Source organism: Ostrinia furnacalis, unplaced genomic scaffold (assembly GCF_004193835.3).
Source record: "Ostrinia furnacalis isolate ACB-3 unplaced genomic scaffold, ASM419383v2 OfSCF7522, whole genome shotgun sequence".
NCBI lineage: Eukaryota > Metazoa > Arthropoda > Insecta > Lepidoptera > Crambidae > Ostrinia > Ostrinia furnacalis.
Window position 1 is genome coordinate 25,413 of NW_021137761.1, and position 26,668 is coordinate 52,080.

The following is a 26,668-nucleotide window of genomic DNA, read 5'->3' on the forward strand; positions in this document are numbered from 1 at the left end:
TAAAAACACTTGGGTTGTATTTGTATGATTTTATTAGATGCGTTGGTAAAGTATGATCAGTATAAAAAATAACACCTTATATAGGTGCAGGACACAGATATGGATTAGAGGTGCAGGAGCACAGATATGGATCCATCCATATCTGTGTGCAGGAGCAAGGAAGGCCAGCGAGTGACAGGTGTGACAGATGGATGACATTGACAGGAGTTTTTTTTTTTAATGGTAACCAAACCTCTCTGGGAGGTTTATTTCTGCCAATGTCAAGTAAAAAATAATTGACATAGATATAACATATATCAATAGAACGTGGGTGTTTCAGTTCTATTGATTTTTCATGGATTCCGTGGAGTTAAGTATGCCCGTAAGCAGGTTTCGAGACGCCACCGGGTCCAAAGCGGGTTGTTCATACGACAATCCACAGTGGACCTGTAAGGTGGCTGTAATTAAAAATAAAAGCCTGGAGTGACAATTAGAAGAAACGATTTTTTTTAACATGCATTAATAATGTTTTTACACTTTTTTCAAATTTTATCTAACTACCTACCTACCTACATTGAAAAAAGATAACAATTGATGATGTCGTAAGTACACTTTGTTACATATCTTAGATTGCCCACTGTGTTTGTTAGGTTTAGTGTCGACGAGTCGGCGACAATCGCGTTTGTTTCATAATATTACTTCAATGGTTTGTTTACGATCCTATGCTTACCATGCAGGTCTATAGTACCTACAAGCTGTAACAAAATTAAACCTTCAGGTTTGTAATCTCACTCTCGAGTCGGTGCACGAGTCCGACTCGCACTACGCCGCGTCTTTCCGTTCTATAGGTACATGGCATGGCCAGAACGCACCCATAAGGAAACTGCTCGTGTATATTTTGTAGTGCCCGTTTGTAAATCTGTTACTCCAAACTATACACGAATTTTGCGTACTGATCGTGTATAGTTTGGAAGAGCTTAGTAAAAAAAGTCATATCCAAACTATACTCGATCAGTTTTTACTACACCACTTACACTTGACTAAAGTGTGTTTAGTTGATATTGATTTAGTAAAATATGGAATTATATTTAAAATTACATTTATTCGATATTATTACATAAAATATTATTATTTTACTGAATCTATAATAAATATAGATTTTTAACACTATTGTAAGTGGTTTTTGAAATTAAATTGATTAGGTAGATTTCAAATTAAATAACAATTATTAGTATAATAATAAATTCATTTAAAATGAGAGAGAGTGAGAGAAGAAAGTTCAACGGGTACATTATGCGAGACTTTAAATGCTAGGTTTGTATTATTGGCCGTTTGGTGTAGTGGTTCGAAACGGACTACTATTCCGGAGGTAGCGGGTTCGATTCCCGCACAGTACAAACATTTGTGTGCATGAACATATTTGTTTGTATTGGACTGGGTGTTTTCTATGTATAGTAAGTACCTATGTATTTACAAAAAAAAAGTATTTAAGTATGTATGTTTATTTATCTGGGGGCACGTCGAGCAAAAAAGCGGCACGGCCGTACCTTTTCTCGAAGCAATTCAGGCCATTTTCGACCGCCTGTAACTTCGTTGTGGATAAAACTAGAAGGCTGAATTTTCATTAGCTATGCAGGCATTGTAAAGACACGGTATATTTAAAATTTCATTCAATTTGAACCAGTAGTTTAAGAATTATAACGGGTCAAAGTTACTTAATTTTGTCACTCACTGACTGACTCACTGACTCACCGATCATCAAAACTCTAAGGCACTTCTAGCAGACCTAGAAGCTTCAAATTTGGAATATAAGNGCGCTTCTAGTCCCAAACTAAGCAAAGCTTGTACTATGGGTACTAGACAACGGATACCCATCAAAAACAATACTTGTCAAAAAAACCAAGTCTCGCAACTCAGTTGTTCTACGGTAAAAAGTTGTGAGATCCATGTAATACCAAGTCCAGGCCAGGAAATCTTTCTTTAACGTTTTACATAAATATATTGACTTGGCCATCGCATGAAAACACGTGTAAATTAAATTATTTAGTGCGATGGCCAAGTCAATAATTTATGTAAAACGTTAATTAAAGATTTCCTGGCCTGGACTTGGTATTACATGGATCTCACAACTTTTTACCGTAGAACAACTGAGTTGCGAGACTTGGTTTTTTTGACAAGTATTGTTTTTGATGGGTATCCGTTGTCTAGTACCCATAGTACAAGCTTTGCTTAGTTTGGGACTAGAAGCGCAGTGTAAAATGTGTAAGGAATTAAGGATATTTATTTATTATTTATTTTATTTATTAACTTTTATCTCAAGAACAAAATCATTTTGACATATTTCCATACCTACATAATTCTTAATTTAAGAGTTATTCGAGAATTGGTAAAAATTAAATATCAGCCCCAAAAAAAATATCTTTTCTATGGCAGAATGAGAAACACCAAAAAATCCTTTATTAAAACAATGGCACGTGTCGAAAGATGATTCAATGTTTAAAGTAGACACGCAGATATGAATTATTAAGTAATAGAAAGAGAGGTCAATAAGACAAAATGACTAGCATGCAACTACTGGCGTATAAATTGTAATCACGCACTTATTACAATACATACATGATTAGTCCGTATGCGTACTGGCGATGTATATTTTGGAGCAAGATAATTGACCTAAGTCACTACAAAGTATACGCGAGCAGTACGCAGCATATGCGTACTGGTCGTGTATAGTTTGGAGGAGCTTAGTAAAAAAAGTCATCTCCAAACTATACTCGATTAGTTTCACACCCTTGCGTTCTGGCTATGTACCTATAGAACGGAAAGACGCCACTACGCCGGTTTTGTCTGAATAGAACAGAAATACAACATATAATTATCTTTAGCTATAGTTTTTATTCTATTGTTATTTTTACAATTCATATTTATACTGGGTAATGCTAGACTTCTCTGGAAAACTAGTACGGAGTATGAACATATTATTGACCTCTGGCATTGAATTTAGTGTTTCTAAATAACCAAACCAATATATGACTAGACCAGGCCCAAACCTGTTCCAGTAACACATTAATTGTTCTTTTAGGTAACCAGAATGATTTTCTTCATCACCAAACAGGGCTTTACTTTCCACCCAGTTTATTATGAATCCATCCACTGCAACAGGAACATCAAGTTTAAAGTCAGGAGTTTTATCATATCCTCTTGATCGTAATATGTTTTCATCAGAAAATGTAATATTCATTAATCTCAATTCTCTTTCTAATCTGAGTTCATATTCTAAGCCAACAGACCTGTAAAAAAACAATGGATGTTATTGTAGATTACTACCAGAAAAAGTTCAATGAAAACAAGACTACTGTGGGTAATACTCACTGCTTTATTATGTCTGCGTGAGGTCCATATTGATTATCATTCATAACACCCTGTAAAATGATCTCCGTTTTAGTGGATTTATTAAGTTAATTTAAATAGTATCAAAACTTGAATGCTGAGATGCATATTATTTAAAAAAAAACTGCTCTAAATAATTATGAAAAATGACTTGTGCAGGGAATAATCTATATAGGCATATGGTTTATTTTTGTATTTTAACAAAGCAACATTTAATTACCAGAAATACTTGATATGCTAAGTCCTTATCTTCTATTAGTGTTGTGTCTTTCATGGATTTCTTAGTCATAAGAGAATCAGAATAAACATTTTGTAATAATGATCTTGCAAAGAGTGCAGGACTTATTCCCTGGCGTTCCGCCAACCTAAAAGGAAGCATCCATTTTACAATTAACAACATAACATTGAGGCAAACTAAATTAAATAAGTGTAAGTATCAATCTTAGATTAATAAATAAATATATATATTAAATCTAAGGTATCAATGGTATTAGTAGGGAATTTAGTGCAAGAACCCCTCCACTTTGGTATAGAAGGTTCATTTTTGCACCAGTTGTTCTTTGGGTGCTCCTGAGTAGATTTCCGTCGGTAGACATCGGGAGCCCCCCCTGTGGTAGCAGGGGGAGGGGGGGCAAGTTTCCTTCTGCCGCGCTTCACTTTAAGGCCCATATCTTCAAAACTATGGGTATTAGGGCAAGTGTGGTGTCATTTTCATATAACTAAAGGATGGCGAATTCATTTCTAGAACAAACTTTTTGCCTTTTCATACAAAAAAATAGAAATATTGAGCAAAATTCACAAAAGCCAAAAAGTATTTTTTTAAATAAACGTCGTTTACTTTTAAACCACTGGAGATAATCTAATAAAAAAAATATGTCCTGGAAGCTACATTTATGAGGATTATAAATATATTATACCATTGTATGGTACTTTTTTCGAAAAAAGTAGGTGAAAAAAAATTTTTCTTCAGGACACAGCGGGCGAATTTTACTGCACGTCGGAAAAAAATATTTATTTTATCCATGAATTCATACTATTTGGTTCATAAGCAAGTAAAGATTATTATTTTAGAATTTATTTACAGTTCCTGGCACATCAAGCTACCATGATTTGTATTTTTTCTTCAATTAATTTTGAACTCTATGTGTAAGTCATAAGGTTGAAAATAGCTTAAATACATTTTATTATTGAAAATATCATAAGAAGAAAGCACTAAATAAAGAACTTGAATTTGTCTAAACGTCATGGTTATTATTATTTTAATTAACACTAATATCTACATACTATTGTACCAGTGATTTAATAACGGAAAGGTAAGTGTGAGGAAAGTGTGGATTGATATCATAGTACGGGAGATTCGATGGGGCTCCCGATGTCTACCGACGGAAATCTACTCAGGAGCACCCAAAGAACAACTGGTGCAAAAATGAGCCTTCTATACCAAAGTGGAGGGGTCTCCATACAAATCATTGCACTAAATTCCCTACTATATGATTCCCAAAGAATGTGATTCACATATTTATTTCATTTCAGAACAGCCCCCCTAGACAAGTGGCACTTTTTGATCGAAAAGAAAATCAAACTCCATAGTTTTGATGGATTCGATTATCAATTCGAACAAAAAAGGGCTTTTCGACCATTTTTGACTGGTTTACGATTTTAAAGCGCACTTTGTTTAGAACCCTCTGAATACTAATAATCCAAAAATAGAGTTACATAGTTGCATATATTTAGCATTATACTAATAATGCATTTTGCATATTAATGACTATAAAAATAGCAGATTTCTTATCTGTAGAATACGTCACATCTATGACAAACTTAGGTATTTGTTGACTTAGATGTTTTTGTTCAATATTAAGAGTCTACTATACAGGGTGGAAACGATAAGTGATCTTACTCGATTATTTCTAAACTATACAAGATATCAATAAACCAGTTATTGATCCTGAAAGTGCTTCATGAGCTCTATCAAACGGTATTAATAGTAGGTTACAGAATAAACTGGACCTATCCGAAACTTCAATGTTTCCAGCTTCCATACATTTGGTAAAGTCACATTATTTTAAAAACTACATATGATATCGTAAAACTGATTACTGATTCTAAAAGTGCTTCACAAGCACTTTCAGACTTTGCAGATCCAATGGTATCAATAATAGGTTACAGAATAAACTGGATCTAACCAAAAATTCAATGTTTCCTTCTTCCATACATTTAGTACTACCACAGTCAGGGGCCATCCATAAAGTACGTCACACGAATTTCATGATTTTTTGACCCCCCCTCCGTCCATGTCACAGGTGGTCACATTTCTGAGACCCCCCCTCCCTAGTGTGTGTCACATGTTTTGCAATTTCACATCGAAAAATTATTAAATTAACAGCAGTTCCGAAATTAGTTTTATTTTAATTTAAATTAAGTACTTTTTTTTAATGAAATCAACATTATATCAAATATTTGAAACAATTGAAATGTGATGTCACAAAACTTAGGACCCCTCCCACCCCTTGTCACACCATGTCACACTTTGTCAACCCCCTCCCCCCCTCTTTACGTGTGACGTACTTTATGGATGACCTATATGACACTCATCTCTTGACAATATTATAGCAAGTAAAGCCTAAAACCAATGTTTTTCATTAATAATTTAAAATAAGAATACAATTTACGAGTTTATTTTAAGTATTTATTATTAAATTTAAAAAATTACACTTCTAATATTGTCTGGCATACCTACATTTAGTATGGAAGCTGGAAACATTCAATTTTCAGATAGATCCAGTTTATTCTGTAACTTATTGTTGGTACCGTTTGAAAGAGCTCATTAAGCACTTTCAGGATCAGTAACCAGTTTTTTAATATCTTGTATAGTTAAGAAATAATCGAGTGAGATCACTTAACGTTTCCACCCTGTATTTTATTCAAATCAAAGGTGTTCAATCAGTCTGGACATTGCCTTTAATTTAAAGTCAAATTATATGTACTACTTACTGCAAAATAACAATGCCACCATCGGTTTCTTTCATCAATTCCTCATAGAGATCATGATATTTACTTGATATAATAGGTGACTTTCTGTAGTTCTGTTTCATAGACCTCTGAACCAACAATGATATGATGCTCCCTAAAGTACATGGTGGTAAGCTGAAATTATTAAAATTTGTGTCAATTTATTGATTTTTTCCACTCTGGATACTTAGGGCCTATAGGTTACCAATAACCCTTCTTCATCTTATTCTTTATATGATATTTTACTTTATCATATCACTCTATTAGTCTTTACATTAAATGCAGATTAATATTAAAAATAACACACTGTTTATATTTCTTTTTCAGCTCATTTTCACTTTTCCTGCTAAACGAATTCATTTTGTTAAAGTCGCTGACAATAGAATTGTAAACTTCTAATTTTAACGGTTTGATAGAAGCCATTTCAGAGTGAAAAACGTAGATTTAGGATTTGATTTGTTTGTTTTTTAGTTTGTTTTCCGGAAAATTAGGTATATTATAATCACAGACCTAATCTGTCTGTTTTTTTTTCATAGAAGTTAACAACGGCTTTGAATAAAAGATAAAAATGGAGGCCACACTTGGAACAACAACTTGAGTCAAATACCTACTTATCTCTATCTCGCTCTCTGTGGGCCGACCTCTCTTTTTAGTGTGGATTGTATAACCTTGATTTTTTAGAATCCAGCAGAGATGTAAACAAACACTTTCATATACAATTACACCATAATCACTTACGTGTTCATAATATCATACACATTATTTAACAAGCCCATGAAACCAACTTTATTTTCACGTTTATACAAGTTTGAAATCAATCTTTGAAACAAATTATTTTAGCAAAATGAAAATTTGTGAGACTTGTCAAATTGACTTGACGTTTAAAATCATGTGTTATCTCCATATTGTCTATGACTTGTCTCTGACACATCAGTGCTGTAACCTGTGAGTCATAGACAATAATCTGTAAATTTAATCGATATTTCTTTAAGTATTCACTTATTCCAATTACTGATTAATTTTAAATAAAAAGTATACGATACTTTGTTAAGTTTTACATTATTGGAGATAACGTAAAATTATTTTTCTACTTTTAGTGTATACTCTTTCGGAGTCAGTTTAATTTTTAGTCGGTTTTATTTAAACGAAATTATTTTCCTTTTTTATGCAATAATGCTTACGTATTGTTCCATTGCTTATTAATAAAAGAAAAAAAATCTTCTTTTAATTGATAGCATCTTATTAATTACCTCCCTAGCGGAATAGAGAAACAAAGGACTGAGCGAGCGAGATGTCACTAGTAGCAACACTGTCAAACAGAACTTTTTGCAACTATTTGAAGTTTAATAACTTTACGGATTTTACTGTCCACAGTTTGTTTTTTGATTACATCTGTGCATACAGTTTGTTTCCTGTTCTCGAAAATTTCATAATCAGTTCACATTCAATGTTGCGACTTTGTTGCATATTTTTATTATTTTGACGATTACCCGGCGATGATACGCAAGTACTACAATAATTTCACTTCGCGATTAACGAGAGGTTTTGTCGCATCACTAGTTCACAGACTAAAAATATTTTTATGTCAGTTGGCCATGTTTGATGACATTTCTGCTGATTTCTAAAAAATTAGACTGTAGTATTGCTATCTCCTTATTTAAATCTCCTAGTAAATTCTTCGCAATAGCCAATTCACTAACCAAATCAGAAGTTAAACAAATAAATAATTAAGTATTTGAACTACGATTACCTAGTTAAATTAAAAATCACATGATTGTCGGCCGTTTAGGCTTAATGTGTTGGCGAATCAGGGAATTACAATCCCAATTCCTGGGGAATCGGTACCATATTGTGGCAACATCGGCCCAATCCGGCCCATCATGGCAGTTGTTTACTATTTTATTTATTATGCAGTTAATTTCGTTTGAGATTTTTATAGGACATAATCATTGTTTTATCACAAGAAATGGTGCAAAATTTTGTAGTGCGTGGTTGCGGTAGTACGTGGTGTCCTGGAAGTGACTTAAGATTCCACGCGTGTTTATTTCGTGATTTCCGACATTGGATCATTGTAAACATTTTTCACATTTTTCATTTAATTTCTTCCTAAAACGTTTTACCAGTATTTACACTTATCATTTAATGACACCTATGTCAAGAAATAAGGATTTTACATTGAGTTTCATTGACTTTGAGCAAATTTATATTTTTTGTTTATTTAGAAAGAGAGAGTGCCCACAGAGAGCGAGATAGTGATACATAGGTTATGCTTCAAGTAGGTATTCGGAGTGTGGCCTCCATTTTGTGACTGATAGATGAATGGCTGCGTTCAGCCGAATAATTAGCAAAAATTTGCTAGCAAAATGGCTATTGGCAACCGCCGAAAACTTTAGCATGTTTTCGGCTAGGACACGTTTTCTAAACTTTAAGGTGCTCCGTGTCCCTTTTCCCTGCTTTTCCCACTTGTATTAATACTCTTTTAAGTACAAACGATCAAGATATTAATTTTATAGTTGAACGATGGTGGCGCCCCTCTGTCAATGAGTTTGGTGGGAATTCAGCGTAACTCTATGGAATTCAGTGTTAGTCATCTAATGCCTTTGCCTAAAACAATTTAATAAACTATGAAAAAACAATCTGCTGTCATGTCATATAATATAGATGACCCACGCTGAACTGTCCCACCAAACTCAATGACAGGGGGGCGCTACCATCGTTCAACTATATGGTTTCCAACATGGCAAAAATCTGAACCAGCGATCCGGTATTGACGGTGGCGCCCCACTGTCAATATCATCGACAGGACAGTCCAGTATTTTGGAACTATACACAGATGAGAGAGAGTAATACATAGAGAAAAGTAATACATAGGAAATAGAGAACCCTCTCTGTCAAATTTTTGAGCCTACTAATTGACAGCCTGGTGTTAAATTCGCTGTACTTAACCTACGTACGTAACGCTCACATACACACATAGTACACGCACACATACATACATAAAGTCCACGCACACATACACACAGTTCACGCACACATAGGCCCTCATAACCTTCAAAGAATTATTGTTTTTTTGATGTACAATAGAAGCGTTTTACCTTACAATAAAACGCATATTAAATACTTACCTTATTCAAAGCTTAATAATAATAATGAGATAGGCTTTCCATTTTTCGTGCTATTTCCTACCTTTTTCTTCTCCTTTACTTCCGTTTTACACAGCTACTAGCGCCATCTGGCGTTTCCCCCCACCAGGCAGTGTTCGCGATTGCGAACTTCTAGCGTCATTGCACGATTTTATACCAGCAGGCAGGATTAAAATTTAAGCTTTGAATAAGGTAAGTATTTAATATGCGTTTTATTGTAAGGTAAAACGCTTCTATTAAATAGCTTGACCTTATTCAAAGCTTAATAATAATGAGACATGTCTGTTATCGCCTGGTGGTGGAAGAAACGCCAATGTGAGTTAATACAGTATTTAATAAAAAAGTACCTATTCAATTAGGACAAAGGAAATGAATCGCAGGTGAGTATAAAATAAAACCAAAGCTGTGTGATAATAAATCTATTTACCCATATTAATTATAACATAATAAGTCCTCTAACAATAATAATTACAATTTATAAACAGTAAATAAAGGCACATTGCTCAGCGGTACATTATGTACCTACCTATTTGGAAAAAGGTTTTTCAAATTATATTTAAAAACAAGTAATATTAATTCACTGGTTCAAATAGATTTACAATACTTCTGCTAGAATTAGTTGATATAATTTCTTTTCTGTAAAATTTTTTAAAAGTGTTCTCAGATCTCCAATTTCCCTTCGCAAGTATATCATCAATAGGTAAATTATTTGCCCAGCTTTTTGAGGCAACAGCAGATCTACAACTACCTGGAGCTGCTATTATACCAGCTTTAACAAGAAGAGATTTCACCCAACCTGCTATGAGCGTCCGTGAAGCAGGCTTAGGTGTGCCTCTAAGATTAATAAATAAATTATTACATTTTGCTTCAACCCGTCTATCATTTAACAAGTCTTTTGTACGATTCACCCAATATACAGGATCTAAATTTTTATTGACAGAATTACGTAGAATTTTCCAGCCAGATTGCTGGTACGTAGCCGAATCGGTTTTTGAGCCAAACCTTGGCCATAATATAATATTATCATTAGATTGGATCATATGTTGCGGATCAACATTCAAAAGTGTTAGATCGTGTATTCTTCTACCCGAACAGAGCAATAGTAATATAGCAGTATGCCTAGAAGTTTCAAAAACGTTATTACAATCAATTGAACTATTTGCTAAATACAATAGAAGATCATCAATATTCCATACATTTGGTTTTCTTGCTACCGGTTGTTTGAGAGCAATTGATTTTAATATGTGTTTAATCAAAGGGTGATTACTAATTTTACCTGCGTCATTAGCATTGCATAAAGTTGATATCACAGATTTGTGCAGTAAGATCGTATTATTGGGTGAATCGTACAAAAGACTTGTTAAATGATAGACGGGTTGAAGCAAAATGTAATAATTTATTTATTAATCTTAGAGGCACACCTAAGCCTGCTTCACGGACGCTCATAGCAGGTTGGGTGAAATCTCTTCTTGTTAAAGCTGGTATAATAGCAGCTCCAGGTAGTTGTAGATCTGCTGTTGCCTCAAAAAGCTGGGCAAATAATTTACCTATTGATGATATACTTGCGAAGGGAAATTGGAGATCTGAGAACACTTTTAAAAAATTTTACAGAAAAGAAATTATATCAACTAATTCTAGCAGAAGTATTGTACATCTATTTGAACCAGTGAATTAATATTACTTGTTTTTAAATACATATAATTTGAAAAACCTTTTTCCAAATAGGTAGTACATAATGTACCGCTGAGCAATGTGCCTTTATTTACTGTTTATATATTGTAATTATTATTGTTAGAGGACTTATTATAATTAATATGGGTAAATAGATTTCTTATCACACAGCTTTGGTTTTATTTTATACTCACCTGCGATTCATTTCCTTTGTCCTAATTGAATAGGTAATTTTTTATTAAANTAGTGATATACAATCGTCCAAATCAATATTATTCCTATTCTCCAAATGATAACGTAAATCACTCACTTCTTTAAATAATTGTTCTAACCTGGCATCGGACCGTTTAGCCCGCTTGCTCCGTTTATGGCGCCGATGATGTCGACGTTTCCGCTTGCGCTTCGAGGAATCCGAACTTGATGAGTCCGTACTTGAGGAACTGCTGGACGAAGACTCCGACCTCGGCCTAGGTCTAGATGGACCTGGTTGATCACGCGCCTCATTTTCCCCCACATTTTGCACTGTTTCCGAATCATCCATCCTATGAAGTAACTTTAGTTAGAAAAAGCTCAAAATCAATTATATTTTCTCCACAAAACTTGTAGGAATTTGATATTTTATAAAAAACANAAAACACAAAAAACGGAGAAGACACTATAATTTAACAAAAATCGAACGTTTAAACGTTAATAAACTTTATTTCCGCAACGGAAAAACTAATTTATACTTTACAAGAAGTAAAATTTTTATCACTTACATCGTAGGTAGGAACGAAAATAACGGTCGACTGAATTTAGTACGCAGTTCAGTGAGACCGTCCGCACTCGACGAAAAACAAAACGCCAATGACGCTAGAAGTTCGCAATCGCGAACACTGCCTGGTGGGGGGAAACGCCAGATGGCGCTAGTAGCTGTGTAAAACGGAAGTAAAGGAGAAGAAAAAGGTAGGAAATAGCACGAAAAATGGAAAGCCTATCTCATTATTATTAAGCTTTGAATAAGGTCAAGCTATTTAATAGGGGAGTTATTGGTGTTAAGTACGCATTTAATGTTAGAGGGACGGGGGAAAGTTTTAGGGAGAAAATCGAACAGTGAGGATCCAATTTTGGGACAGTTAAAAAAGATGTGGTTGGTTGTTCCTTCATCCAGGCCGCACTCGCAGATGGAGCTATCTTTAATGCGCATTTTCGCAAGGTGGACAGGGGTGCACGCATGACCAAGACGCAGGCGACATATGATGGAGACGGTTCTTTTTGGTAATTTCTGATGTTTAAAAAACCAGGGTCTTGAAGGAATTTCCTTTTGTATATCCGCGTAATATTTGCCAACCATTCTTTTGGAGTTTTCCCAGTGGGTGTTCCACGACTTGTGCAAGTGGTTACGTGGGAGAGAGGAGGCATCATGGGCAAATAACTTATAGTGTTCAAGCGAGCCAGTTGTTGTAGCAAGTTTAGCGCAAGAATCAACCGTTTCGTTGCCTGGGATACCTCGATGGCTAGGGATCCACGCCAGGACGATATTTAAACCCTCTTGTTTACATTTAAAAAGGGCTTCTCTGATTTTAAAGATGATAGGGAATTTGGTTTTTAATTTAAAGGGGTTAGCTAANTATGAACAATAATTGGTAGCATACAAAAATAAATAAATAATATTAATCCGTGACGCTTATAGCTACAGGTGGAATGAATCTCCATACATGACTAACTTCGCCGGCGCACGGCTGGATGAGCGACTGGTGATCCGACTCCTTGAGTATCGCAGTGTCCTCGAGCACCGGTTCCGTGGTGGAGCATTGTATGTCGATCTTGTATTCCCCAGGAGTAAGGAATACTACCGTACATTCGTGATACGCCTTTGCCGATTCTGGGAGAGTAGGTAATACGACTCTGAAAATAAACATACACCTTGTATAAATCAACTTTATTACTTTATATTTTACGTCATGTCTAACTTCTTGAACAAGAATTCAATCACGAGTCTTGTTTTTACGCAAGTTTTTAAGTTGAAAAATCTCAATTCAGAACCCTGCTGGGGCGCGAACTTTCTTTTTATGCATAACAAGGCATCTGACCGCAATCGCACCTGGTGTTAAGTGAGATGCCGTCTAGGATGAGACATATATCTGCCCTGTAAGTGCCTATTCACTCTTGCCGTGGTATTCACTAGTGGTGTACTCACTTGTAAAGGTAGCACTGATAAAGATAACAGGAAGGCGCTGGATGCAGGCCGCTACCAACCGTGCGATGTGGAAGTCATTGTTCAGCAGTGGAGGTCCTGTGGCTGAAATCATGATGATGGTGACTCACTTGTTGTTCCCGGCGGCCGCGACCCGGCTGTCGAGGCGGTAGCTGAGCGCGCCGTTGTTGTAGTCCTGGTAGAGCTGCACGGAGAGCCGCAGGCGGTTGCTGAGGCCCTGCTGTGAGGACTAGTGCGGCACTCACTTGTTGTTCCCGGCGGCCGCGACCCGGCTGTCGAGGCGGTAGCTGAGCGCGCCGTTGTTGTAGTCCTGGTAGAGCTGCACGGAGAGCCGCAGGCGGGCCAGCGCGCGCGGCAGGCGGTTGCGCACGCGCACTCCTAAAGCAACGCACTCGCCCGCCGCGCAGCGAAGCTCCTGCTGCGGAGCTATCACTTGCTGGTTCACGCTCACCTCTGCGGAATACAAGTCAAGGTTAGTAACTGTCATAGTAGTGAAGATCACCAGCTGGTTCCTTCCCGTTCACTTCTGCTGAAATCAAGGACATAAGTGGTAAATGTGGTAATGTGGTGCGAACCGAAAGTTGTATTAGATACAATATCCGTGCAGTAAGGTTTTAGAGAGTATACCACGTCCTTTCCAGACGAAGCGGCGCCCTAAAGAGTTACCCAATAAAATTAATACGAATTCCCCAAAACTGTGCCAGCGCAGGTCCACGTGGTTGGTGGTGTGTTCTGAGCACGTGAGCTCGAGGATGTTGGTCTAATGCCCACGTGTCCACTACTATGAAGGTTCTACTTTAAGCTGTCGTCCGCTCACCCCAGTTGAGCGGCGACATGCGCACGATGTCCATCATGGCCTGCGAGATTTGTTCCGCTGAGCACATGAGCTCGAGGCTGTTGGTCAAATGTCACTGCCCACTCCTGTGAAGGCTCAACTCTAAGCTCGAAGTCGTGGACTCTGCTCACCCCAGTTGAGCGGCGACATGCGCACGATGTCCATCATGGCCTGCGAGAGCGTGATGCCGCGCACGCAGGCGCGCCCGCCCGCGCCGCTGGTCGTGAGGCGCCAGCGCAGCGCCACGTGGTTGGTGATGTGCTCCGAGCACATGAGCCCGAGGCTGTTGGTCTACTGTATGTCCACTCCTGTGAAGGCTACTCTAAGCTGTCGATTCACCCCAGTTGAGCGGCGACATGCGCACGATGTCCATCTTGGCCTGCGAGAGCGTGAAGCGCCAGCAATGGTCCACGTTATTCCTGATGTGTTTTGCTAAGCACAGGAACTCTAAGCTGTTGGTGTAATGTCCCCTGTAAGGTTTGTTGACTCATACTCAGACTCTGCCCTGTAATACTCAGACTGCTCACCCCAGTTGAGCGGCGACATGCGCACGATGTCCATCATGGTCTGTGAGAGCGTGGAGCGCCAGCAATGGTCCACGTTATTCCTGATGTGTTTTGCTAAGCTCAGGAACTCTAAGCTGTTGGTTTAATGTCCCCTGTAAGGGTTGTTGACTCATACTCAGACTCTGCCCTGTAATACTCAGACTGCTCACCCCAGTTGAGCGGCGACATCCGCACGATGTCCATCATGGCCTGCGAGAGCGTGATGCCGCGCACGCAGGCGCGCCCGCCCGCGCCGCTGGTCGTGAGGCGCCAGCGCAGCGCCACGTGGTTGGTGATGTGCTCCGAGCACATGAGCTCCAGGCTGTTGGTCGACGTGCCGGTGGCAGTGGACTTTGATTCGGCAGTTTCTGAGAAAAGAGTTCGATTATTGTATAAATAATTGAAGCGATTCATTATCATCATCATCATTTCAGCCACAGGACGTCCACTGCTGAACATAGGCCTCCCCCAACATCGCACGGTTGGTAGCGGCCTGCGTCCAGCGTGCGACCTTTAGGTCGTCGGCGTGAAGCGATTACACCTACTAGAAATTCTGAACAAACTCAAACTGTCTGGTCTTTATGGTTTAGCTGATTTCCAGTGATATATTTTGGCTTTGTGTATAAATAATTATGCAATAAGTTTATTGTTCGCTTTACGATAGAAAGGAACACGTACCTGTTAATTCACAATTATGAAACGGCTTTAAGCTTGCTTCAAAGCCACACTAGTTGTTGTTGTGTTTTGAATACCGTCTGAGCACAATGGAGTGAGAAGGTTGCGTTACTTGCCCGAAAGAAACGTTGCTAGATGCAACGCCAGCGTCGCGTCAACGCTGGCAAGACGATGATGCTCGAAAGACGCTAATCACTAGTCTAGGGGGTGAACCCCTTAGCTTTTTGATGATCAATCATGTTTAATTTATAAATGAAGTCAAAGATGTTTTCTTACCGTCGTCCAGCTTGGGCGGTGTCGACGCTATACGGGCGTTGGCAAGACGACAATGCTCGAAAGACGCTAGTCACTAGTGTGGGGGGTCCCTTAGCTTTATAGATGACTGATCATGTTTAATTTATAAATGAAGACAAAGCCAGTTCCCTCACCGTCGGCAAGCTTAGGCGGCGTGGCGCTGAAGGGGCAGCGGTCGAGCGGCACGGGCACGCGGCAGGACTCCTTGCTCTCCACCAGGATGTGCCGCCGGGCGCTCCTGCATGATGGACAGACGGTCGAGACACACAGTTCCCTACCGTCGTCCAGCTTGGGCGGCGTGGCGCTGAAGGGGCAGCGGTCGAGCGGCACGGGCACGCGGCAGGACTCCTTGCTCTCCACCAGGATGTGCCGCCGGGCGCTCCTGCATGATGGACAGATGGTCGAGACACACAGTTCCCTACCGTCGTCCAGCTTGGGCGGCGTGGCGCTGAAGGGGCAGCGGTCGAGCGGCACGGGCACGCGGCAGGACTCCTTGCTCTCCACCAGGATGTGCTTGCCGGGCGCGTAGTGGAACTCCATTTCTTCGCCGGTCAGGTTCGTCACGTCTAGCACCAGGTACAGTTGGGTTGGGCTGCGAAGCGAACGGGCGAATATTTATCACGAATACAGCATCTGTAGTATAGCTATAGTCCGGTCGCCGAGCACGTAGAATTTCGTCCAATGACCCCGAGCTACCCATCCTTACCTACGAGTACCTACTATCAACTATCATTTTAGTAACCCAAACAATTTAATGTGCATTTTACTTAAATCTATTTTTTTTTTATTGCTCATGGCATTTTGCCAGCCCTACCACCCTGTAGTTACGCCTTGCGCCACTGAGGATCTCTCAAAAACGAAACGTCCTATTGGTGATCAGTCCAATGGAGAAACGACTGTCAGAGAACGCTTGCACAATCGACCTGGTGAAGGTCGCGAAACACCTGGTTGCGAGCAGTGCAGACCGGTCGCTGTTTTAATCCCTGATGAAGAATCCCTTTTGGCTAAAAAGAAACGAACGAAGTTACGTTACACTTACATCTCTGCAGGCAGCACGTCCCAATGAGTGATAGAAACACTAGGCAACAACTCCAAGTTGATTTGAAGCGTTGACTGGCGACAATGAAGCTCTTTGCCGGCGCCTCCTGAATACCTAATTATTACCTGAAAATATAATAATCAAAAATATCTCCAGAAAAATCAGGATAGACAATCATATTATTCGTAAATAGTTTTCTATACACATTTTTTAATGCATGCCAAGGAAGGTATATACTTATTTGACTGCCATCGCATATGGTGTTAAGTAAGATGCAGTCTAGAATGGATGGTACATAATCTGCTATAGCAAGCAATATTACATTGCCAATTTATAGCGTATCACTGCTGCTAGTCTGTTAAAGGCATGTTAAGTGATGTTTTTTCTTGAGTAAAGTATCTTGTTACTTACTTGAGTTTCGATTTGTCGGCCTCTAGACGGTGGCATGACTGAGATCGGAGCCGACCAGCTTGTAGTATGAGAATTGGTTGATCTGAAAGAAGTTCAAATGTCATTTATTCTCTTGCAACATAGTTGAAACATTACTTCATTTATTTTAAGGTTGAAAATCAATGAAAATTCTTATCATGATGTGCTTATGGTTTCTTTTGACTACACAATATTTCCCTCATTTATTATACTAACCTAAAGCTCCCAGAAGTCCTGTTGGCCATCAGTCCACTGCTCAACGAAGTTTGCGGATTGGAACTCTGCGTTGGCAGAGATGTTTGTGCATTTGGTACTGGTGAGCCAACCCTCGAAGGGTAGTTTGAAGTGAGGCTGTTCGGAAACAGATTCTCGCCGCCTACTCCGCCTAGGTCAAGGAAGTCAGCCTCCCCATACAGTTTCATTACGATGGTTGCAGTCTCATCTGGAGGGATCGGTAACTGAGCCTTGATATCTTCGGTCGAGAATTGGAACACTTTTGATTGGAGTTGGCTATCCATGTTAGACTGTAAAAAATATTTTCTATAGTACCTTCGAATGAGTAGACAGCGTGAAATTGAACGAAATAAAAACGTAAGGACACAAAATATACTCAGTCAGGTGATATAAATAAAATAGACACTTCATTACCTGGATAGCTATGTCAAGGTATTCGATAGGCACGTTACTAGTGTTCGTAATCTTCATAGTGCACTCTGTGCTTTCTCCGTTGTGCAGTGAAATGTTTGTAGTGCTGCCAATGTTCTCGAGACTCGACAAGCTTACGCTACCAGAAGGCGCTACTGTTGTTTCGATAGTTATAGTGGGCAGGCTGGGAATCACTTCGATGGTAAAAGATGCTGGGAATTTGTTCGGCATCGGCATGTTTTTGAGCCTACAGTTTGACTTGACTCCTAAAGTGTGAGTCGAATAGCCCAGGATCTGAAGTTCGCCGACTTCTTTGGGCGTGCCGTGGAGGTTGACTGTGGTCGGTGAATCCGGTGGGAGGATTATTGTCTCTGGGATAGACTCGAAGACCACGCCGGAGGTCAAGAGCCGCATGTTGGAGACTTTCAGCTCGAATGGCAGAGGATTTGTTAGCTTCATTTGAACCTCGCAGATGTCGTCCTCGACCCATAGGTACTCTGTAATTACGGGCTTTGTTTTAAAAAAGACAAGGTTTATGTTTATATCCACAAATATTGTTTTACAAAACCAATTCAGAAAACAAAGTGAGTGAGCGGGTATCGGGCATCGGGACTATCGGGCTATCGGGGATCGATATTTTAGTGGAGAAATCAAAATAGTGATGGCGAATGGAATGTATGAAACATTAAATTATAGTGACTTTGGTAATTTATTACAATGATAGGCCGTTTAGTTCCAAGTGATTGAAGTGAGTTTTCAGAATTGCTGGTCGTCGATGTTCATTCAACATTCCTTCACTAACTTTCGCTGTTCGTTCGCCGTTCCTTAGGCCTCAGCCTCGAATTTAGCGGGCAGCGGCGACGGCGCGGGAGCGGCAGGATATTATGCGTAAAATCAAATAGACCGGTTCTCGAAAACAGCGGCGCGGGAGCGGGCAACGAGCGGTCAGCGCACACCTTCTTTTGCCCACAATAAATCGAGCGTCAGGAATAAATTTGAATCGAAATAAAATTGTCGCCGTTGTTCAGACATTTCGTTTGCGAATAAAAACAAATATCTCGACAACACAACCCCGAACACAACACTTCGCCGCTAAAGCGCCGCGCGAGCTGCCCGCTTGTTTCGAGAACGGGTCTGCGTTGCCCGCCCCGCTCCCGCGCCGCCGCCGCTCCCGCGCCGCTGCCCGCTAAATTCGAGCCTGAGGCCTTATGGTGGATCGACGTCGCCCGTGCTTATACACTTGGACCAACCCTTATTGTGAACTTATTAAAGAAACCCCCTGTATATCCAAACGTCAACGTCATACCCATTTTCCCCTCATCCTTCTTCGTCTTCCGCTCCAGCGTGCCGAAGTGTATCGGCGTGAAGATGAAGGGCCCGGTCTGCGTCTTGCACTTGACGAGGGTCGGCGCGCGCGGTGGCGGCAGCGGCCTCGGGCTGAACCAGGAACAGTGCGGCACGTGCGTGAGGTTGGCGGGCGGGATCACCCCTATTTAGCTACCTTACACTTAATAGAATGGTCGACATCGTAAGGCAGCAGAAAGGTGCTGGACGCAGGCCGCTACCAACCGGGCATCATGGAAAGTATTGGGGGATGCCTATGTTCAGCAGTGGACGTCCTATGGCTGAGATGATGATGATGAAATTGCATGTAATACCCATTTTCCCCTCGTCTTTCTTCGTCTTCCGCTCCAGCGTGCCGAAGTGTATCGGCGTGAAGATGAAGGGCCCGGTCTGCGTCTTGCACTTGACGAGGGTCGACGCGCGTGAGGTTGGTGGGGGGATTCCCCCTATTTAGCTACCTTACACTTAATAGAATGGTCGACATCGTAAGGCAGGAGGAAGGTGCTGGACGCAGGCTGCTACCAACCGGGCACCATGGAAAGCATTGGGGGACGCCTATGTTCAGCAGTGGACGTCCTATTATGGCTGAGATGACGATGATGAAGTTGCATGTCATACCCATTTTCCCCTCGTCCTTCTTCGTCTTCCGCTCCAGCGTGCCGAAGTGTATCGGCGTGAAGATGAAGGGCCCGGTCTGCGTCTTGCACTTGACGAGGGTCGGCGCGCGCGGCGGCGGCAGCGGCCTCGGGCTGAACCAGGAACAGTGCGGCACGTGCGTGAGGTTGGCGGGCGGATCACCCCTATTTAGCTACCTTACATTTAATAGAATAGTCTACATCGTAAAGGCAGCAGGAAGGTGCTGGAAGCAGGCCGCTACCAACCGGGCATCATGGAAAGCATTGGGGGAGGCCTATGTTCAGCGATATACGTCCTATGGCTGAGATTGATGATGATGATGAAGTTGCATGTCATACCCATTTTCCCCTCATCCTTCTTCGTCTTCCGCTCCAGCGTGCCGAAGTGTATCGGCGTGAAGATGAAGGGCCCGGTCTGCGTCTTGCACTTGACGAGTGTCGGCGCGCGCGGCGGCGGCAGAGGCCTCGGGCTGAACCACGAGCAGTGCGGCACGTGCGTGAGGTTAGCTGGCGGGATCACCTCGCCTGTCTCCAGGACTAAGGGCACCGGGCCGCCTTCGCACTGCGCTGAGAGGGCCTGGAAGAACCAAATAGACTGGGTACAGTTTCGCTACGAGTGGAGTTCTGGACGAAAACCTACAGTTACCACTCCTTCTTCCCTAGCTTCCTTCTTGTCAGAATAGCATGGGAGCACGCCCTCAGTTTTTAGTGTTAAGACCCCGTCATTTTGGCGGAAAACTTCACACATAACCGCGGGGAAAGTATGCCATTTAAAATAGCTGTTTCAAAAGAATCAAGATCGAGGACTTGTAACGCAAAAATCCTTATAATATCCTACTAATATAATAAATGTCTGGATGGATGTTTGTTACTCTTTCACGCAAAAACTACTGTACGGATTTTGATGAAAATTTACAGTATTATTATTTATAACCCATAATAACATATAGGCTATGATTTATAACGATCTGTGACACTAAATTTCACACGGGTGAAGCCGCGGGCAAAAGCTAGTTACTAATAAGATAAACTGTTCAAAGAAACATTTATCTGCCTAACAACAGAGAGAGATAGGACTCTCTGAATCTGAATAATTTTAAAAGAATGCTGCAAGTATTAAACTCATACCTGCAGCTGGATGGCCAGGTCCCGGTGCTCCTGGCGCGCCAGGTGCGGCCACATGGTCTGCAGCAGGAAGGTCATGTGTCTCGTGGCTAGAGCGGGGTGTCCCATGCGTCGCGCGGCCACCACCAACTCTTGGAGCAACTGGATTTGCAGCGCTGGCCAACCTTTCAAGGGCAATAAATAATTCAGGTCTATTTTTCAATGGCAGTAGTTGCCAAATGTTCAGGAAAGATCCTACTCAAGGGTCCTGATTATGAACAACTTTTACTAACATGGTGACAATCATGTAGAAACTTGCTAGAAAAGGTTAAATCGATAGCAACTTTTATATGGAACAGCTGGGTTGTTTTCATAAATTCGATAATAAATAAAAAACATCTTGATCATCTTGCATGGCGCCATCAAGCATACTACATAGCAACTAAGAAAAGCATGTGCCATTGGTAGGAAAACGGATACATGTCTGAAATGCTTTTTAAACACATACAAGTAAGCTAAACTGTAAAACAGACACTTTTAAGAAAATGAGACAATTTGCTTACCAACTTGGTGCTGTATGACGTAGTTAGGGTCGAGGCTCAGCCTGTGCCCCGGGAAGCTGTGCAGCATGAGGTAGTAGCAGCGCTGCCAGTCCGGATTGGGGTTGTTCGGGCTCACTTGCCGAGTGGCCGCGAGGCGCTGGCAGAATGCTGCCTTGCGGAGGAACCCTATGAAGACATGTTAAGACAGTTTTTAATTATGGTGACAAAATGGGGCAAAAACTAATGAAATTGATACGAAATCATGATAAATTTCAAGGCATTTAGTCGCCATTTTAGGAGGACTGTTCTCTATAATTACTAGAGCCAGAAAGGAGGATTTTCCTTACGCTAGCCAGACGAATTGCGGTTGCCTGATGTTCGCATATTTCTCCTCTAGTAGCCTCTTAGACATCCACGGGAAAAGTGGGGTTGATCCTATTTGGCAGTGTTCCAGAGACTTAAGGCATTATTTAGATGATAAGATATTAAATACTTACCTATCTCTTTGTATAGCTCAGCAAGTGTGTCAAATCTTTGTATCTTCTCCTGTTCACTTAAAGTCAAGTTGATAAAAATAACGTTCTGCAAAAAACTGGACGCGTGCAGACTATTGTTCTGCTCTACCGCGATCCTAGCGGCTTTGAAGCACGCCTCAGTCTCGATTATACCAGCGTTCTGATACTTGCTGTAGTGTATGATCGCTTTACGATACTTCTCAGCTATTTCTTCTCCATTCAAAAGGTACTGGTTATTGATTTGAGTCACCGGTTGTCTGGGAATCGAAGGATGGTCGGAAGTGTAAAACGACTTCTGACTTTGGTATTCGATGTCACTGGATGATGCTAGAGATTCGGAATCAGCATTATCAGTCTCTGATTGTCTAGAAGATGTGTCGATGCTATCTGAAGACGAAGGCGTCAGTTCACTGGGTGGGTTAATAGGACTAGAGTTCTTTGAAGATCTAAGAGGTGATGAGGTGGCTTTATATTTTCGAAATGGATCGATGTTTGGTTGGAACAATGAAAGTGGTTTTGTTTTATTAGGAGAATTCTCTTGAAGACTAGCATTTCTCTGTAGGGGCGTTGTATTCCGCAAGTTTGGGTAAAGAAGAATTGCAGAAGCGGCGCAGAGTCCTGAAATATAAAACATAATCAAATATAATATGTAGTCACGCGTTTCATTTTTAGAGCCAGAAAGTTCAAAGTTGTATACCTTCTTTAGCAGCTGCCAGCCAAAGCCAGTCGTTCACGGACTTTAGAATTTCCGCCGAATTATGGTATAAGCCAAGACTATCAGCGACCAGACCAGATTGCAAAGTTAAATCGGCGAGATTCTTCGTCACGCGTCCCATGCAACGCTTTTTATTATTGCGGGACTCCATATCAAGGCCTGAAAATTTTACAAATTAAAAATTTGGATGAATTGTTACTTACGAATTTTGAAAATTCAATTATTTCGTACCAACAAAGTCCTTCTTTTCAAAAGGAGCCAAAAGTAGGGATACTTTCTCAAGCTTTTCTCTAGATCTCTCCAGCCTCTTAGATTCTACCACCCAGAATAGAGAATTTATGAGATCTGCTACATTCTGCTCTAAGTCAGGCACTGGGTCATTTTCGCCGTAAAACATAGCATGTGTTTTAAAGTTTGATGGTGTGGTGAAATTCTCTTCTTGGACAGGAAATGATGCAGTAGACGAAGCTGAATGTGGGAAACTTTCAGAAGATGATAAACTGTCTGCTGGTTCACTGGGCAGAGAATACCTGAAAGATCAATTGATTTGTTATATAAAATAAACTGATTCTTGCCTTTATAACACGATAAATGGTTTATTCACCTTTATTGTTATAGTATAACACTTATTAACAATACCAATTTTAACCATTTTATATTACAGTTATTTCTTTTGCTAAAAATAAAGAATATGAAACACGTCAATAATATTCGTGAAAAACATTCGCCTGTAATACCTATTCCATTGCAAACAAGAAGTTATGCTTTGTTCAACTATATTGGTCTTCAATTAATGCTTCCTTGTCACGCGATATCTAATGGCGAGCGAGTCTAACGCAACGCGTAAGTGAAGTAAACATTTGCGCATTTTGTTATTACAGTTATTTAAAAGAAGTCACATCTAGGTCTGATGCTAGACTGCTTAGCATATAAATAGCCACATACATAAAATAAATTCAGAAGTATTTCTGTTTGTCTATTACTTTTTGGTAAAGAAAGAGGAAACAGAAGGTCATACTATGCTGTCTTTTGTCTCAAAGATAATAAAGGAAGTGAATTTGTGGGTGAAAGTTTTAAGGAATAGTTTTATCACCATGTTATATTATATTGTTATTAAGAGACTTTATATGTAACATGGCAGACCGAAATTCGCGCAGATTCAGCCACATTTCGAACTAGTGGTACACAGCTTTCGTAGATGTCTGGCTAGATTGTAGTTATGGTAATGGGTGAATGGCAATTTGCCACAGTAAATTCATAATTTGAGGTCACTGCTCGTTTAATGATTTAGTACCGTACAGTGAATCTTACTAGACAAGTTATGAATAAATTGGAAAAATATTTATTTACTTACAGTACACACTCTGAGTTAATATATGATTATGCAATCATCTTACATGTAAAATTGTAATATGAATTTCAATTATTAGTAACTAAAACTGTTATTCTATTTTAGATTGTGTAGAGATACATATAAAGTCAAATAAAGTATGTAATTAGTATGATTTTGAACAACTACTAATGATGTACCAATAAAATGTTACATGTATTATTATTATAATTGTAGAAATTATGAAATTTATGAAGTAATGAAGAAAATTAATATTTATAGGCAAATAAATTCAAAGAGCATTCATATTATGTTGAGTGAAACATGAGATAACATTTTAATTGCCTTTAAAATATAGATTTTAAATTAGTTATTACGTAATATATGAGAGTTTCTTACTTGTCACTCAAACTGCTGCCTTCTTTGGAAACTTTATCTTCTTCATAGCTGTACGTCTCTGGCTCTTGCTCGGGCTTCTTCAAGTTGCTCCCGGGGCCAAACATGAAGGCTCTCGAGTCGTACAAGGTGTTGGAATACTTCACCTTGAGAGATTCATGGACTCGGCACACTTCATTCAATTCCACTTGGTTTGTGAACTTACTAAGAGTAATTAGGCCTAGCAACCGCCTGTGAAAAGGTAATGAAATAGATCATATTATTCAAGTACATATTATCAATTATTAGGACAGGATTTATAAGGTAGGATTACACATTAATAATCTCACTTTTTATTAAAATATTACTTATTTATATTTATTATTTACACAATTTTTTTAATTTATTGATTTGAAATATGTATTTAAACAGTTTACAATATTAGCCAAGTACCTATAATTGCCTTTTAATTAACTAAAGGTAAATTACTAACTAATAAGAATATTTTGTAATTTTTTGTTGAAATTTTGTTAGTAGGACTTCCTAAACCTTATTTTCTTTATTAAAATTTATGTGAATATTATTCGTATAAACTTACCTATGTGTTTGAAAGTCACCCCAGTCATTGTTTTCCACTGGGTAATCCCGGACATACCTCACCCAGATATCTCTAACTTGTCCTGAGGAATCTAAAATTGAAAACAAAAAAACAACAACAGCTGTTTATAAATCTTACATCAGTCACTTTTATATTTAAAATAATTCTTATTAGAAATTAAAGAAGGCAGATTAATAAGTATAGAATGTGCAGATTCCCAAGTTAATGGATGTTTTATGTTTTAAAACATGTTTTCTTCATGAATTGACCTAATTCCTAGTCACAAAGAACACGTACCAGTAACTTTTATATTGTTGACTTTCTGTATCCTCTCCCAAAGTTTGTTGAAGTTTTTGAGCATGCCCCCGATGCCTTTGACCAGCACCAGCAGGCAGGCATGGTGCTGGGCGTGCTGCGCGTAGTCAGGGTGCGACATCACCGACTCTCCTGGCGCGTGAGACAATATGTAGCTCACTGACGAGCGCATTGATATCTCATTTGATTACGGTGATAAAGTTACGCGGTGCGCGACACACGAACTCGCAGGTCATTCGGTAAACTATAATAAATACGGCTGTCAATTAATTACTTCTATAATGCTAATTAAACTAAAATTGATGTATTGTTATTTATTTTCGTATAAATTTCTATTTACGCCTATAGTGAAATCTGGGGCGTACTTTGAAGTTTTCGTTTGGAAAATTAAGTCACAGCTGACGTCTCGCTGACAATAGCTTAATACTTAATTAATTTGTAAAAATGTTATATCAGTTACTTATTTTATCTCAAGTTTATTTTAATTTAAATCTAGAAAAGCACTAATTTTTGTAAAATAAATCAAATTAATTTTATTCTTTAAATTAATTTCTGAACGAACTAATTATAAAAGTGTTGCTACTTTGTTAAAACATACTAGTTATGCAAAAAAGCTTGGATTTTTGGATACTTGATACTTTGTGATACGAGGNCACCTTTATTTACTGTTTATAAATTGTAATTATTATTGTTAGAGGACTTATTATGTTATAATTAATATGGGTAAATAGATTTATTATCACACAGCTTTGGTTTTATTTTATACTCACCTGCGATTCATTTCCTTTGTCCTAATTGACACATTGGCGTTTCTTCCACCACCAGGCGATAACAGACATGTCTCATTATTATTAAGCTTTGAATAAGGTCAAGCTATTTAATAGAAGCGTTTTACCTTACAATAAAACGCATATTAAATACTTACCTTATTCAAAGCTTAAATTTTAATCCTGCCTGCTGGTATAAAATCGTGCAATGACGCTAGAAGTTCGCAATCGCGAACACTGCCTGGTGGGGGGAAACGCCAGATGGCGCTAGTAGCTGTGTAAAACGGAAGCAAAGGAGAAGAAAAAGGTAGGAAATAGCACGAAAAATGGAAAGCCTATCTCATTATTATTAAGCTTTGAATAAGGTAAGTATTTAATATGCGTTTTATTGTAAGGTAAAACGCTTCTATTATAAGGAATTAAATATTTAACAGATTAAATAGTGTTTTTCACTTCTATACCTATTGCCTGTTGGCTATAGATAGACCAATACACTGAACTGTCCCACGACTCCCACCCACAGAATCTGTGGTCCCACGGCCCACTCGTCATATTGACAGGGGGCGCCACCGTCAAT

The 26,668-nt window shown here is 39.5% G+C and overlaps 2 protein-coding genes across 2 annotated transcripts; both read right to left on the reverse strand.

The window, feature by feature from the left end:
* Positions 1 to 2,848: 2,848 nt before the first annotated feature.
* Positions 2,849 to 6,887, reverse strand: LOC114364972 (uncharacterized protein C15orf41 homolog). The gene is made up of 5 exons (XM_028321348.1): positions 6,686 to 6,887; positions 6,361 to 6,513; positions 3,587 to 3,731; positions 3,349 to 3,398; positions 2,849 to 3,266 (listed from the first exon to the last, which is right to left on the reverse strand). The coding sequence occupies exons 1-5, from the start codon at positions 6,799 to 6,801 to the stop codon at positions 2,888 to 2,890; spliced, it is 843 nt and encodes a 280-aa protein (XP_028177149.1). The 5' UTR covers positions 6,802 to 6,887; the 3' UTR covers positions 2,849 to 2,887.
* A 4,559-nt stretch (positions 6,888 to 11,446) lies between these two features.
* Positions 11,447 to 25,773, reverse strand: brun (trafficking protein particle complex subunit brun). Its single transcript, XM_028321331.1, has 21 exons — positions 25,690 to 25,773; positions 25,307 to 25,568; positions 25,010 to 25,100; positions 24,436 to 24,663; positions 22,938 to 23,236; positions 22,689 to 22,865; positions 21,974 to 22,609; positions 21,498 to 21,662; positions 20,959 to 21,119; positions 20,170 to 20,407; positions 17,855 to 18,348; positions 17,423 to 17,730; positions 17,189 to 17,270; positions 16,778 to 16,902; positions 16,249 to 16,330; positions 16,017 to 16,104; positions 14,940 to 15,137; positions 13,635 to 13,842; positions 12,803 to 13,079; positions 11,951 to 12,209; positions 11,447 to 11,734 (listed from the first exon to the last, which is right to left on the reverse strand). Exons 2-19 carry the CDS (start codon positions 25,494 to 25,496, stop codon positions 12,845 to 12,847), a joined length of 4,005 nt encoding a protein of 1,334 aa, XP_028177132.1. The 5' UTR covers positions 25,497 to 25,568; positions 25,690 to 25,773; the 3' UTR covers positions 11,447 to 11,734; positions 11,951 to 12,209; positions 12,803 to 12,844.
* Between the last annotated feature and the right edge of the window lie 895 nt (positions 25,774 to 26,668).